A 13,788-nucleotide genomic window follows, 5' to 3' on the forward strand; every position below is an offset into this window, starting at 1 on the left:
TCGCGTTCAGAGACGCGACCCGCATATCCTACGCGAACCGCTTGTTGCTGCCATCCCTTCCCCCAGGAAACACACTTCCCCGATCTTTGCCTGGATTATCAATTTGCTTAAAAAAAAAAGATCTCTACTTGGCAGATTTTAGATACCAAACAGCCCATTAATGGACGCCAACTATTCAATCTAATCATCAAAGCAGTCCCCCATGCCTACTGCTCGCGAAAGAATTGCGGAGCTGCGGGCTCTCCGTGCCTCCGGAAAGAAGCGTATCGATACATACGAAGTAGAGGATCAGGGAGATATCTACGACGAGGTCGACGATGAGGGGTACAAGGATGTTATCCGGAATCGACTTGACCAGGACGATTTCGTCGTCGACGACAACGGCGCAGGGTATGCGGACGACGGTCGAGAAGTCTGGAATGAAGGTGCACCACAATACGATAGCGATAGTGACGAGGATGTGGAATTACCAGTGAGGGGAAAGGCGGCTAAGAGGAAACATGAAGAGGAGGAGCAGAGAAAAGAGAAGATCAATAATGGGATTTCGAAATACTTCAAGAGCGGTGCCGCATCTGCTCCGAAGCCAAAAGTGGGTTTGCCGGTTCAATTGCGTCAAATTGAAGGCTGACAATAAATCTTCATTAGCCCATTGCTACCGCTGAAGACGACTCTTTCATGGCCGGACTCCTTAACGAGGTCGATACGAACGTTGTGTCAAATCATGTACCCGCACCTAATGTGATCAAATCGGAAGCCCGACGAAAAGTTCGCATCCTCTCACCACCGATATCCCAGAAACTACCCGTTGGGAAGCGCGAAAAGAGGGACGAGAATGCTGGTCCCATATCGCCTGTCAGCCATGAGCTCCCCGCTGATATCGACGACGACGGGCCGCTTCCCCAGGCCGATGATGACGACGACGTCCCGATGAGCGATCCCATGCCCTCGTCTCCCATAAGCAAAGCCGTTGAGCGAAGGACGACCACCCCAATCAAGAAAGAGGAATTTGACGATGACGATGATAACGACCTGATGGAAGTGGCAGAAGCCACAGGTGACAACGAGAACAAAAACAATAGCGTTAATATGATCGGTAGCCGGCTGCCTCCTAAGATCAAGCAGGAAAACCTTCCGACCCCCGCAAGCTCTTCGCCTCTCAAGCCAGCTCCCAACACTGTGAGTCCTTCGTGGAATGACGTGAGGAGCAAATTGAATGTCCTGAGCAGCCCAGGAGGACCAGGACCAGAGATGAGAACTTTCGGCAAACTTCAAGCTCAGGATGCCGTCGAAGAAGATGGAAGCTTACGCATGTTCTGGATCGATTTCACAGAAGTAAACGGCAATTTGTGCTTGTTTGGCAAAGTGAAGAACAAGCAAACAGGGACCTTCGTGAGTGCATTTATCAAGGTCAACAACGTCTTACGGAAACTTTACTTCCTTCCACGAGAACACCGACACAAGCATGGGAAGGTAACGGACGAAGAAGTTGACATGAAGGACGTTTATGAGGAAGTTGATGAAATGATGTCGAGACTTAAGGTTGGGATGCATAAAATCAAGCCGTGCACGAGAAAATATGCATTTGAGCTGTCAGATGTTCCAAAGGAAACAGAGTACCTGAAGCTCCTCTACCCCTACGACAAGCCCACCCTGCCAATGGATGTCAAGGGAGAGACATTTTCCCGTGTATTCGGAACGAACACGTCTCTCTTTGAGCAATTCGTTTTGTGGAAGAACATCATGGGTCCTTGTTGGTTGCAGATTAATGAGGCCGACTTCTCTGCCGTCAACAATGCGTCCTGGTGTAAATTTGAATGTCAGGTCTCGAACCCGGCCTCCATCAACCCTGTCCCTGAGACTGAGAACCTCGAAGCGCCGCCACTCACGCTCATGAGTCTTTCGTTCAGAACACAACTCAACGTGAGGGAGAACAAGCAAGAAATTATTGTTGCAAGTGCCCGAGTCTACGAGAACATCGCGATCACAGATACTACACCTCCCGAGAAAATGCCCTGCAAAACATTTACTGTTATGCGCCCACCTGGCTCGACATATCCTCTGGGCTTCGAAGCCGAGGCGAAGAGGCAGCGTGGTACTTTCATGTTGGAAAAGAGCGAGCAGTTTTTGCTCAGTAAATTCCTGGCCTTGTTCGAAAGAACGGATCCCGACGTTATTATGGGGCACCAGCTGCAGGAAGTTGACCTCAGTATTCTACTGAGCAGGTTAAAAGAGAAGAAAACGCCTGGTTGGCATCGTCTGGGACGATTAAAGCGTGGAGAATGGCCCAAGAACTTCAACCGGGGTGGCGGGTTCTTCGCTGAAAGGCACCTGATTGCTGGACGGTTGATGTGTGATGTTGCTAACGACATGGGCAAGGTAAGTCTTGCTGTCCACGGGATAATGGTAACGACAACGACTAAGCTAATGGCTGGTAGTCCTTGATGATGAAGTGTCAATCGTGGAGTTTGACCGAGATGTGTGAACTTTACCTTGGTCAGGGCAATTTGCGCCAGGAATTGGACCACGAGGCAGCACTGAAGACATGGGCTACTTCTAAAGAAGGCTTGATGAACTTCGTGAACCATTGCGATACAGATACCTACTTTATCGCTGCGCTTATGCTGCGTCTTCAGATGCTTTCCTTGACCAAAGTTCTCACAAACATCGCCGGTAACTCTTGGGCACGAACGCTCAGCGGTACACGTGCGGAGCGTAACGAGTACATTCTGCTTCATGAATTTCACCGAAACAAGTACATTTGCCCTGACAAGTATGCATCCAAGTTGCAAAAGGCAGAAGAAAAGATGCAGGAGGGCGACGAAGACGAATCGGTCGACAAGAAGAAGAAAGACAAATTCAAGGGAGGTCTCGTCTTCGAACCAGAAAAGGGCCTTTACGATCGTTTCATCCTTGTTATGGACTTCAACAGTTTGTATCCCAGTATTATTCAGGAGTATAACATTTGCTTCACGACAGTCGAGCGAACGGCAACTGTATGTGATCTCATTCACTCATTCTCGTCTCAATTATACTGATCCTATGTTCTCCAGGCTGAAAATGAGAACGACGAAAAAGTACCCGAAGTTCCTCCCTCAGAACAGGAACAGGGTGTTCTGCCTCGGTTGATTGCCGCCCTCGTTGGCCGTCGTCGTGAAGTGAAGAAGCTCATGAAAGACAAACGTGCTACACCTGAACAGCTTGCTCTGTGGGATACAAAGCAGCTAGCGTTTAAACTGACTGCCAACTCCATGTACGGATGCTTGGGTTACACCCAGAGTCGATTCTACGCTCGTCCCCTGGCCATGCTTACCACATTCAAGGGCCGTGAGATTCTCAGGAGCACCAAAGAGTTGGCCGAAAGCAGCCAACTTAGAGTCATCTATGGTGATACTGACTCCGTTATGATTAACACTAACATGGACACTGTCAGCGACGCCCTCAAAGTCGGCGAGGAGTTCAAGAAAACCGTCAACGAACGATACCGGCTCTTAGAGATCGATATTGACAACATCTTCCGTCGACTCTTGCTGCATGCCAAGAAGAAGTATGCGGCCATCAACATGACTGAAGTGGATGGCAAGTATGTGGACAAGCTCGAAGTCAAGGGTCTGGACATGAGGAGACGTGAATATTGTGCTTTGTCCAAGGAAGTTTCGCAAAGACTTCTGAATGAGGTCCTTTCGGGTGACGACCAAGAACTGGTTCTCAACCGTGTCCATGACTACCTACGCGACCTCGCCGCCAAAATGCACGACTACTCAATTCACGTCCAGAAATACGTCATCTACACAGTAGGTCGAGCTGTTAGACTATTTGCTTTCTGGCAACATGCTAACTGTGCTTATAGAAACTTTCGAAACGGCCAGAGGAATATCCGAACAAGGAAAGCATGCCTCCGGCTCAGGTCGCACTACGTGAACTTGCACGTGGTAAAACGGTCCGTCCCAACGATGTCATTTCGTACGTTGTGACGAATGGAGACGCAGAAACCGCTTCCCTTCCCCCGGCGAAGCGGTCGTATACCCTTCAAGACGTGATCAAACCCGATTCGGGGTTGAAGCCGGACATTGAATTCTACCTTCTCAAGCAGATCTTCCCTCCCATTGAACGTCTCTGTGCCCCTATCCCAGGCACAGACGCCGTGCGGCTGGCTGAATGCTTGGGACTCGATGTTCGCAAGTATCAAATCAACAACACCTCCAGTGGAGGCAATCAGCAGAACACGGACATATTCCCATTGGAGTCACAAATCCCAGACTCTGTCCGTTTCGAGAATGCCGTTCGCTTCAACTTGACATGTCGATCCTGCAAGGAGAGGTCAGTGTTCGAAGGAGTGGCGGCTTCATTTAACATGTGCACACCCAACGGTCTCATCTGTTCGAACCAAGTTTGTCAGAAGCCGTTCTCTGTTCTAACCATCGTCGCCCAGCTGGAGAGCCAAATCCGAGCACAGGCTTCCAAGTACTACGAAGGCTGGCTCGTTTGCGATGATTCTGCATGTGGCAACCGTACACGCCAGATTAGCGTCTATGGACACCGATGCCTTGGGCCGCGGGGCCATGCTGAAGGCTGTCTGGGACGAATGTCTTACGAATACACGGAAAAGCAACTCTATAACCAGCTGCTTTACTTTGCTGGTCTCTTTGATGCGGACAAGATCAAGGCCGCGGCCGCAAAGGAGACTGGAGAAAAGAAGGACAGTGTAGCGGCTCTGATTGAATTCAACCGGATTCGTTTCGGTACTATTAAGAGCGTGGTGGATGCTTATCTGAAGAAGTGCGGACGGCAATGGGTGGAGATGGACAGTTTGTTCCGCTTCATGCTTTAGTGAAAAGTAAGGCCATGCCCTGGTGGCATGGTAATGACGGGGATCTGTATATAGTATGCTTGGGTTGGTATGGTATATGGATGCGATTGGGATTTTTTTATTGTTTCTTCTGTGGATAGCATAACTGGCTCGATGATTTATGAGGTGTTCATAATATTATCATGGCATGAATGACATTAGTTTGTTACGTTGAATTTTTCATATTGATTCCAAGTTTGTCCCTATATTTTCTAGCTCCTGCGTGGAGTAGACCGATGACAGTTCAGATTAATTAGTTAAATCCGGCTATGATGTTTTCCAACCCCACGGCAGCTCCCCGCTGATGTCCCGCCAACTTCTCTGTGATTTCAACAAGGCGTTGCTGTTCGGGATACAATTGGGAGTCATAACAGTATTCGAACCTGTTCATATTTTATTTATTTATTTTTTTTTATTTGATTATAATCCATATATCTTTCCTGTTTCACCGTTATGGTAAAAAAGGTCCTGGTCATCGCCGGATCCGACAGCTCGGGAGGCGCGTATGTCTCTCTACGCTCACTTTTGCATATGCAGGTTACTAATTAGCAATTTAAATTTAGGGGTCTCGAAGCTGACCAACGGGTTTTGACTGCACACGGATGTTACGCACTCACAGCGACGACGGGTCTCACGGCGCAAAACACACTGGGCGTGCAGGACATTTTCGTCGTTCCGGCGGAGTTCGTGAGGAAACAGATCAATGCCAGTTTGGAAGATGTCGGGGCTGATGTGGTGAAATTGGGTAAGGGATGATCGGATGATCGGATTGGGAGACGAAGAAGGGTTCTTTCTAATCGAATGGTGTCTAGGGATGCTTTCGTCTACGGAGACCATCCATGTCATTGCGGAGGCATTGGAATCGCATAAGGTGCCTGCGGTGGTGTTGGATCCGGTATATATCTTTGCGCACTGGTCATCCAAAGCTATGGTCCAATTGTTAACGCAGAGCGAAATATAGGTCATGATATCCACAAGCGGATCACAATTATTACCGGAAGCTGCCGTCAAGGAACTGCGCACCAGACTGCTCCCCATTACGACCGTCGTTACCCCCAACATTCCCGAAGCGAGACTTTTACTGAAAGACGCTGGAACGGACCCCCTAGAACCAGAAGATCTCCCTTCGTTAATACAACTTGCAAAACAAATCAGCACCTTAGGACCGAAGGCGGTTCTGCTCAAGGGTGGCCATTTGGCCCTGACAAGGGGTCATAAGATTGCTCGTGACCAACGTGAAGCTTCGTTAGTGGTCGATGTTCTTTACGATGGGGAGGATGTTACACTTTTCGAGACGGACTATTTGGTTTCAAAGAACACGCACGGCACTGGCTGTTCCCTTGCGTCTGCCATTGCGGCCAATCTGGCCCTGGGCAAGACTTTGAAGCGAGCCATCCGGGGTGCCGTGCGGTTCGTCGAGGCAGGGATTAAGACCAGCACTGATTTGGGGAAAGGAAGTGGGCCGATTAACCATTTCCATTCGTTTTATAGTCTGCCTTTTGCGCCGTACGTTGATTCTAGTTTCTCGGTTATCCGTTATGACAATCTGCTAACAGGATAAAGGGGTCGATTTCTGGAATATGTATTGGACCGCGATGATGTTCGTCCCGTATGGAAACATTTTACAGAGCATACATTTGTGCAGGGTATAGCAAACGGCTCACTTCCCGAAGGACGATTCAAGCATTACCTTGTGCAAGATTATCTCTACTTGGTACGGTTATTCACTGCCTCATTTATTGGTGTATCAATGCAGTTTCTGATGGACTCACAGGTTCACTTTGCCCGGAGCAATGCACTGGCGTCATATAAGGGGAAGAGTATGGAATCTATTGCAGCGGTAAGCCCACTTCTTGTGAATGATTCGAGTATGGCGTTGAAATCTAACGTGTTATAGTCTGCCCGGATTGTATTGCACATTGAACGTGAGATGGCATTGCACCTAGACTACTGTGCCTCTTTTGGATTGTCTAAGCAAGATATGGAGAGCTTCCCTGAGACGATTGGTACACATACATTCCCTATCCCGTTGTCCTGATCTGATTTCGGATTGTCGCTGATGACTTGTGTCCGACAGCATGCACGGGATACAGTAGATATATCCTCGACGTAGGTCAATCAGAAGATTGGCTCGCATTACAGATGGCGCTGGCCCCTTGCTTGATTGGATACGGCGCCATTGCCGAAAGACTCTATTCAGAGGAGCAGACTCTCCGCACAGGAAACCGATACTGGAAATGGATTGAGAACTACGTTGCAGAAGACTATACGGAGGCCGTCCGGTTAGGATCTGGTAAGTATATTCTTTTCCTCTTTTTCAGATATGCAAATGACACTTTCAGAACTGCTGGAGGCACACATGCGAAAGACTTCACCGAGCCGAGTGGAAGAACTCATCAAGATCTTCATCCGAGCAACAGAATTGGAATGCAGCTTTTGGGACATGGGACTAGGCCATCAAGTATAGAATTTATTCTACACATCAAAATGTCAATAGTTTGGTATATACAAATTTTGAACTAGGTCGAGACTTGGCACTGATAAGAGGCAAAAAAAAAAGGCGGTGATGGAAATTTTCTCCCGCTAATCCAGAAAAGGCAATTGTCGCATTCGCCGCCCAGCGCCTTCCATCTTTTTTCTTGAACAGTTTTCTTCCTCTTCATTCACTTTCTTCATCCTCATCATCTTATTCCCTTTCATTCCCCCTTCCCTTCTCTCTTTTTTTTTTTCCCCCTCCTGAACGCGATAGAGTGTCATACTATCTAATCTTTATCCACCCCTTTTTCCTCCTAATCTTTACGGACCTTTTTTCCCTGTTTTTTTTTTTTTTTTTTTACTCAGAAAACACTTGAGATTTCATCATGTCGTACAGTGGCGGCTACCGTGGTGACTCCTACCGGTAAGTTCTTACTTTTTATCAGAGGAGAGTTTCGAAATCACTTGGGCCTTGGGCCATGTCATGCTTGGCGTTGCGTTGGGAAGGAACTCGCGCTTGGGCAAAATTTTCAACAATCACCGCCGTGTCTAGCGTGTCAGTTCTCGGTGGCCTTTTTGTTTTTGCTTTTGAGCCACCTTCCTCCAGCGCAATAGCTCTGACTGGGAAAGACTCGTGACTTGAGACTTTCTCTGATCCTCCGTTTGGAGAGTAAAGGAACAATCAGCTAACAGAAGCTATAGGGGCGGTTCGAACGGTTACTCTAACGGCGGCGGTGGCGGTTACGGAGGTGGTGGCTATGGTGGAGGCTACGGAGGAGGTGGTGGTGGCTACGGTGGTGGATACGGGGGAAGAGGCGGCGGTGGTGCTGGTGCTGGTGGTGACCGCATGTCCAACCTTGGCTCTGGCCTTAAGAAGCAGGACTTTGGTAAGTTAAGATAACCTATTCCCCTTGGGCGTTTGACACGCTGGGCAGTGATGCTAACTGGATTTTGCAGATATGGACTCCCTTCCCAAGTTTGAAAAGGCCTTCTACAAGGAGCACCCCGATGTCACCAACCGCTCCCAGCAAGAAGTTGATGACTTCCGCAAGAAGCACGAAATGGCCGTTCAGGGAAAGGACATTCCTCGCCCTGTTGAGACCTTCGATGAGGCCGGCTTCCCTCAGTATGTTTTGACCGAAGTTAAGGCTCAGGGATTTGAACGCCCCACTTCCATTCAGTCCCAGGGCTGGCCCATGGCTCTCTCCGGTCGCGACGTCGTTGGTATCGCTGAAACCGGTTCTGGAAAGACCCTGAGTTACTGTCTTCCGGCTATCGTTCACATCAACGCTCAACCTCTTCTTGCTCCTGGTGATGGTCCTATTGTTCTTGTCCTTGCTCCCACTCGTGAACTTGCGGTTCAGATTCAAGCCGAAATCACCAAGTTCGGAAAGTCATCGCGTATCCGCAACACCTGTATCTACGGTGGTGTCCCCAAGGGTCCTCAGATCCGTGACCTAAGCCGTGGTGTTGAAGTTTGCATCGCAACCCCCGGTCGTCTGATCGACATGTTGGAGGCCGGCCGGACCAACCTCCGCCGTGTCACGTACCTCGTTCTCGATGAGGCTGATCGCATGCTGGACATGGGTTTCGAGCCTCAGATCCGCAAGATCATCTCCCAGATCCGCCCCGACAGGCAGACTTGCATGTGGTCCGCTACTTGGCCCAAAGAGGTCCGCCAACTTGCCTCGGACTTCCTGAACGACTACATTCAGGTTAACGTCGGTTCGATGGATCTTTCTGCTAACCACAGAATTACTCAAATCGTTGAGGTCGTTTCGGACTTTGAGAAGCGTGACAGAATGCTTAAGCACCTTGAAAAGATCATGGAAACTCGCACCAATAAGGTCCTCGTTTTCACGGCAACCAAGCGTGTTGCAGACGAGATCACTCGCTTCCTCCGTCAGGATGGATGGCCCGCACTTTGTAAGTTACTCCCACCCAGGTTTCAATCCTAATTCATCGTGTTGACAATTGAACACAGCCATTCACGGTGACAAGCAGCAGCAAGAAAGAGATTGGGTTCTGAATGAGTTCAAGGCGGGCAAGAGCCCGATCATGGTGGCTACTGACGTGGCTTCCCGTGGTATTGGTATGATAAATTTGCGATCCAAAACCCCTCCCCTCCCCCCTCCCCACAGTCCTTTCTTTTTGTCACCCTCACTTATAGTTGAGGTTGTGTGACAACGGCAAGGTGCTCAACTCTTTTTAAGACGCCATGTTGGTGTACTTGATTCGTCCAGGCTTGTCGGGTCTTTCTGAATGGTTTTTACACCAGGAGGACCTTGGACTCACAGTGCAGTATAGCAGAAGCATGTTTCTTATCATTGTCTTCTGTTGTCGTGACATTCGATCTCTATCCCTAACCTGATAGAGAGATGGAAGTTCCTGCTTTTCTTGACTTTCGTGTTGAAGCTGCATTCCAAGGTTGCTCTAGGGCCGCGATTCTTGCCAGCCAATGGACCACACGCTCCAACGGATCTTTTATTACATGAAAAAAGACTCCATGCGAGAAAGAGATTGATGCATCAAGTCTCACATGACTGAGAAAGGGCCCCTCTGGCCACGTTGCTCTTGACTAATGCTCTGTTTGCTAACCAAAAAACTTATCTAAAGATGTTCGCGACATCACTCATGTGCTGAACTATGATTATCCCAACAACTCCGAAGACTACATTCACCGTATCGGTAGAACTGGTCGTGCTGGCGCCAATGGAACTGCCATTACCTTCTTCACCACTGACAGTAAGTTCTTCATTCTTTAAGAAATTTGCGGTTACGTCTCTTACTGACAACTCGTTCTAGACTCTAAGCAGGCCCGTGACTTGGTCAAAATCCTTACTGAGGCTAAGCAACAGATTGATCCCCGTCTCGCTGAGATGGTTCGTTACAGTGGCGGCGGTGGTGGCTATGGCGGTGGCTACGGTCGTTGGGGTGGTCGTGGTGGTGGTCGCGGCCGTGGTGGTGGTGGTCGTGGTAATAGTTTCACTGCCTCCAACGCTGCGCCGATTGGTGGTAACCGTCGTTGGTAAAGCGATCATGATGCCCAGTTCAGCCACTGAGCTCGTATCCCATTGTCATCTTGGTAGCCTTTTACCCCCTCTATTGTTTCCCGATTTCCATTCCGTAACTCGGCGCGGGCGGCGTTCGTCGATGTCACGATAGACTTGTTTCTTTTTGTTTTTCTTTGGGCGTCTGGGGAAAAAGTGTATGCTGGCAGGATCGGGTCATGTCGGCATCACCTTACTCTATCTTCCCGTGCGCGTATCTGTTAATTAGGGTCAGTCAAAAGTTCTAATTTTTGGCTCGTCAGCGGTATGGATGGGTTTTCGACGAGCTTTAGCTTAGTTTTGCATGTCATTTTAGAAATGTATCTATTGTTGAATGCTATTCTTGTGGTTGGCGATTTCTACCTTAATTGACGTTAGACTACTCTGTACTTGAAATTACTCTCATCCGATATTGTTCTAGCATCTTAGATGCTACCCTCAATCTCAGGTCTGTCTTGGGTCGAAGTCCAGCCCCGCCCTGACAACCTAATGCGCAGAGTACACAGTGACAGATTGAAATATGATGAAAATTTATGTATCTGTAACTACTAGTGTCAATAATAATCAGCTTTCGAGTCAGGTGGGTGTTCTTGGAGCATTGGGCGCTATCTGTTCAGGGGGTTTCCAAGTGGGATTGACAGAGCAATGGTTTATCGTAACTGTCCTTGCTATATTCAATTCTGTACGGAGTCCACTTCTCCATCTAGTAGCCAGCGTTAGATAAATTCACACGGGTAACTACGACGTTCCTACCTCACCCGAAAATTATAACCCACACTACGTAAATAAAAGCACTCAAAACACAGCCAACCATGCAGCGTCAAAACACTCCGTACAACTGCTCTACACATCCACCCAAGCAAGGTATATTCAAACTAACTACAAAAGGGATAGTCCACAGGACTAGGGCTCGGGAATTCCGGATGTGACAGAATTGGTTCGGGGTTGGCTTTAGAGCGGCCGAAGAATATGCATCGAATGCTTACACTACTGCACAAGTATAAGCATGTAGTCTGTACAGGTAGGGTACAGGGTAGTAGCGCACGTTGTTGAAGAACATTGAGGATTGATTCATGGGTGGTCTTTTTTGGTGTATACACCCTAGCCACGGAGTAGTACAATGTACAAAGTACTCTGTAGGAGAATACTTGCACTGCGTAAGTACGAGTGAGGATGCTCATTCACCAAGAGAACAATCACAATTACGGCTCAAGGCCTTACACTCCACAGGATTTAAACTGTACTATGGATGGACCGTGTATCGCAGATCGCGCTATGATAGTACAATTTAGTATGGAGTATTCATACTCGAGTAACTACAGAGGACGTACTTTGTGCAGGGAATATCAGCTGGTGCTTCAGCGCCCAAGTTCATGAATGTCATCTGTCCATATGCTCCCTTGTACTCTGTAATGTCCATGTGAATAACTGACTCAGCAATACATGACTCGATACGATACCCCTTCCCCTGATACATTGGCTCCGTATTCCCAACTCCCCCTACTCGTATTCTGACCAATTGATTGGGTTTTTTACCCCTGGCCAGTCGATGCATACGGAGTACGGAGTATGTACAGAATGCATATGCACATAACAATAACAGGAATTGGTCCTACAGAGTTACGGAGACGGGATTAATTTGGGAGGAGGGGGAACCACCGGGTACCAGGGAAAAGAGTGAGATCGACGATATCGGAATATCTCTACGAATGTCTCATGAGTGTTGGCACTCCGTAGGATTCAGAGTATGGTTCAGGAACATACTCTTGAGTATTTCGTACAGTACTCTACCAAAAGTTATTATAGGTATCGGGGAGCATCCGAAATAACGATCATAGTCGCAACCCCGGAATCATCCTCGTCAACTCCGTCTTGTAGGGAGTACTACTTCGTACCCTGTAGATGGAGAATAGTCCAGAGAACTGGGCACAGCCTGTGAGATGATTGATCTTCCAAAACGAGCATCCAAAAATCGCGATGCATAGTGATTTGTTTTATGTCCTTGTATGTTGCAAATTAACCTCGCGTTGAGTCTCCTACCTCTTCTGTCTTCTGATAAAAAAAAAAAAAAAGAAAAAACTCACCGGTCAACAAGCAGTCCTTCCCAGTTCCGCCTTGTGCGGGGATCGCAATAGCACCAATTAGGGGGCCGTACAAACCCCGTCTAGTGTGGTGGGGAGGTTTCCGTGGAAAGCGCCGTGCAGCGTGCAGCGCCCCTTTTCCTTTTAGCTGCCAGATTAAAATCGAGATAATATCAACTGCCGGTTATCCGTACTGTAAGTATGCAGATACGCAGACTGAAGAAGAGATACGTCCAATATTGGAGCAAAGTACAAAGTACAATCTGTATCCAAGCACGCTGTTATGTTTGCAGAGTGACCAATTCAACCGTCATCTGAGGCCATGATTCAATGTCATGATTGATTGGTCAGCTTCCTCGTGCCCCACCGACGCGTTCCTGTATCGTATTGACGTGACAGTTCTACTATACTCCGTGCATCGAGTACTACGTACAGAGTACGAGACAAAGCAGTAGAGATACTCGTAGAGATATTCGTTTTCAAGATATTTGCTTTTGACTAACCAGATCTATACAGAGCACGGGGTACTATCTACCCTGTACTTTAGTGAGCACTACTACAGAGTAAGGAGTACTTTATGTGGAAAGAAAGTACAGAGTAGGTATAATTAGTCATTACCATACGAACGTACGGAGAAGTACCGGCCAACGCGCAGCAGCTGTCACTCTTTTTTTTTTCATTCCCACTTTTTTTCTCTTCCACTGTCCACTGTGTCTTTTTATCTCTTCTCTCAACGTTAGCCAACGAATCTCTATTGAGTCAGTCTCCAACCAGCCAGAGCAGTTTATATTCTCGTCTCATCCACACGGAGTACTCCCTACACATACTTGTACATACTCGTACAGCACTAGTGCGCACGCTACTCACGCTCTCCTCGGCTGGTCCGCGGGCGCACCTTACCCAGTTTATCCTAGCGCCGGTTAGCGTCCTCCATCAACGTTACTAGACCACTATCAGAGCTCTCCGTTCCTGTACTGAGAAGCCCTGATCTTGGTACGGGTAAACCCACGGACGGCCTTCTAGTACTACTTACTAGGAAGGCTACTTTTTACCTTTGCCTGGGTTACGCGCGCATCACTGGTCTACCACTTTGCTGTTCCCGAATCGCGGGTAGACTAAGCTCTAAATCTACCTTACCTACTTAATCCAGTACGATCAGTTCCGGGTTGACCTACTACTACCTCCGAAGCATATCCCGAATAATTAAACAGAGGAACGGGGTTTTCTATCACGTCAAAATCAAATACCTCTGGGCAAGCAATCAGTCACCTGATAAAAGGGGCCGGAATAATTAAAAAAAAAAAAATCTAACCCTTTTCGCCACTTGTCGCGGAGA

The 13,788-nt window shown here is 48.1% G+C and overlaps 2 protein-coding genes across 2 annotated transcripts; both read left to right on the plus strand.

The window, feature by feature from the left end:
- Positions 1–60: 60 nt before the first annotated feature.
- Positions 61–7,394, plus strand: EURHEDRAFT_529053 (DNA-directed DNA polymerase alpha catalytic subunit POL1). The gene is made up of 13 exons (XM_040787094.1): positions 61–589; positions 646–2,376; positions 2,436–2,993; positions 3,051–3,791; positions 3,848–4,776; positions 5,410–5,591; positions 5,659–5,741; positions 5,808–6,352; positions 6,410–6,560; positions 6,621–6,686; positions 6,744–6,852; positions 6,924–7,139; positions 7,189–7,394. Exons 1-13 carry the CDS (start codon positions 203–205, stop codon positions 7,311–7,313), a joined length of 5,823 nt encoding a protein of 1,940 aa, XP_040641221.1. The 5' UTR covers positions 61–202; the 3' UTR covers positions 7,314–7,394.
- Positions 7,395–7,725: 331 nt separating this feature from the next.
- Positions 7,726–10,764, plus strand: EURHEDRAFT_473463 (DEAD-box ATP-dependent RNA helicase DBP2). Its single transcript, XM_040785370.1, has 6 exons — positions 7,726–7,745; positions 8,024–8,208; positions 8,279–9,247; positions 9,306–9,413; positions 9,938–10,066; positions 10,127–10,764. The coding sequence occupies exons 2-6, from the start codon at positions 8,169–8,171 to the stop codon at positions 10,351–10,353; spliced, it is 1,473 nt and encodes a 490-aa protein (XP_040641222.1). The 5' UTR covers positions 7,726–7,745; positions 8,024–8,168; the 3' UTR covers positions 10,354–10,764.
- The last annotated feature ends 3,024 nt before the right edge of the window (positions 10,765–13,788 follow it).

This window comes from Aspergillus ruber, assembly GCF_000600275.1.
Source record: "Aspergillus ruber CBS 135680 unplaced genomic scaffold scaffold00005, whole genome shotgun sequence".
Lineage (NCBI taxonomy): Eukaryota > Fungi > Ascomycota > Eurotiomycetes > Eurotiales > Aspergillaceae > Aspergillus > Aspergillus ruber.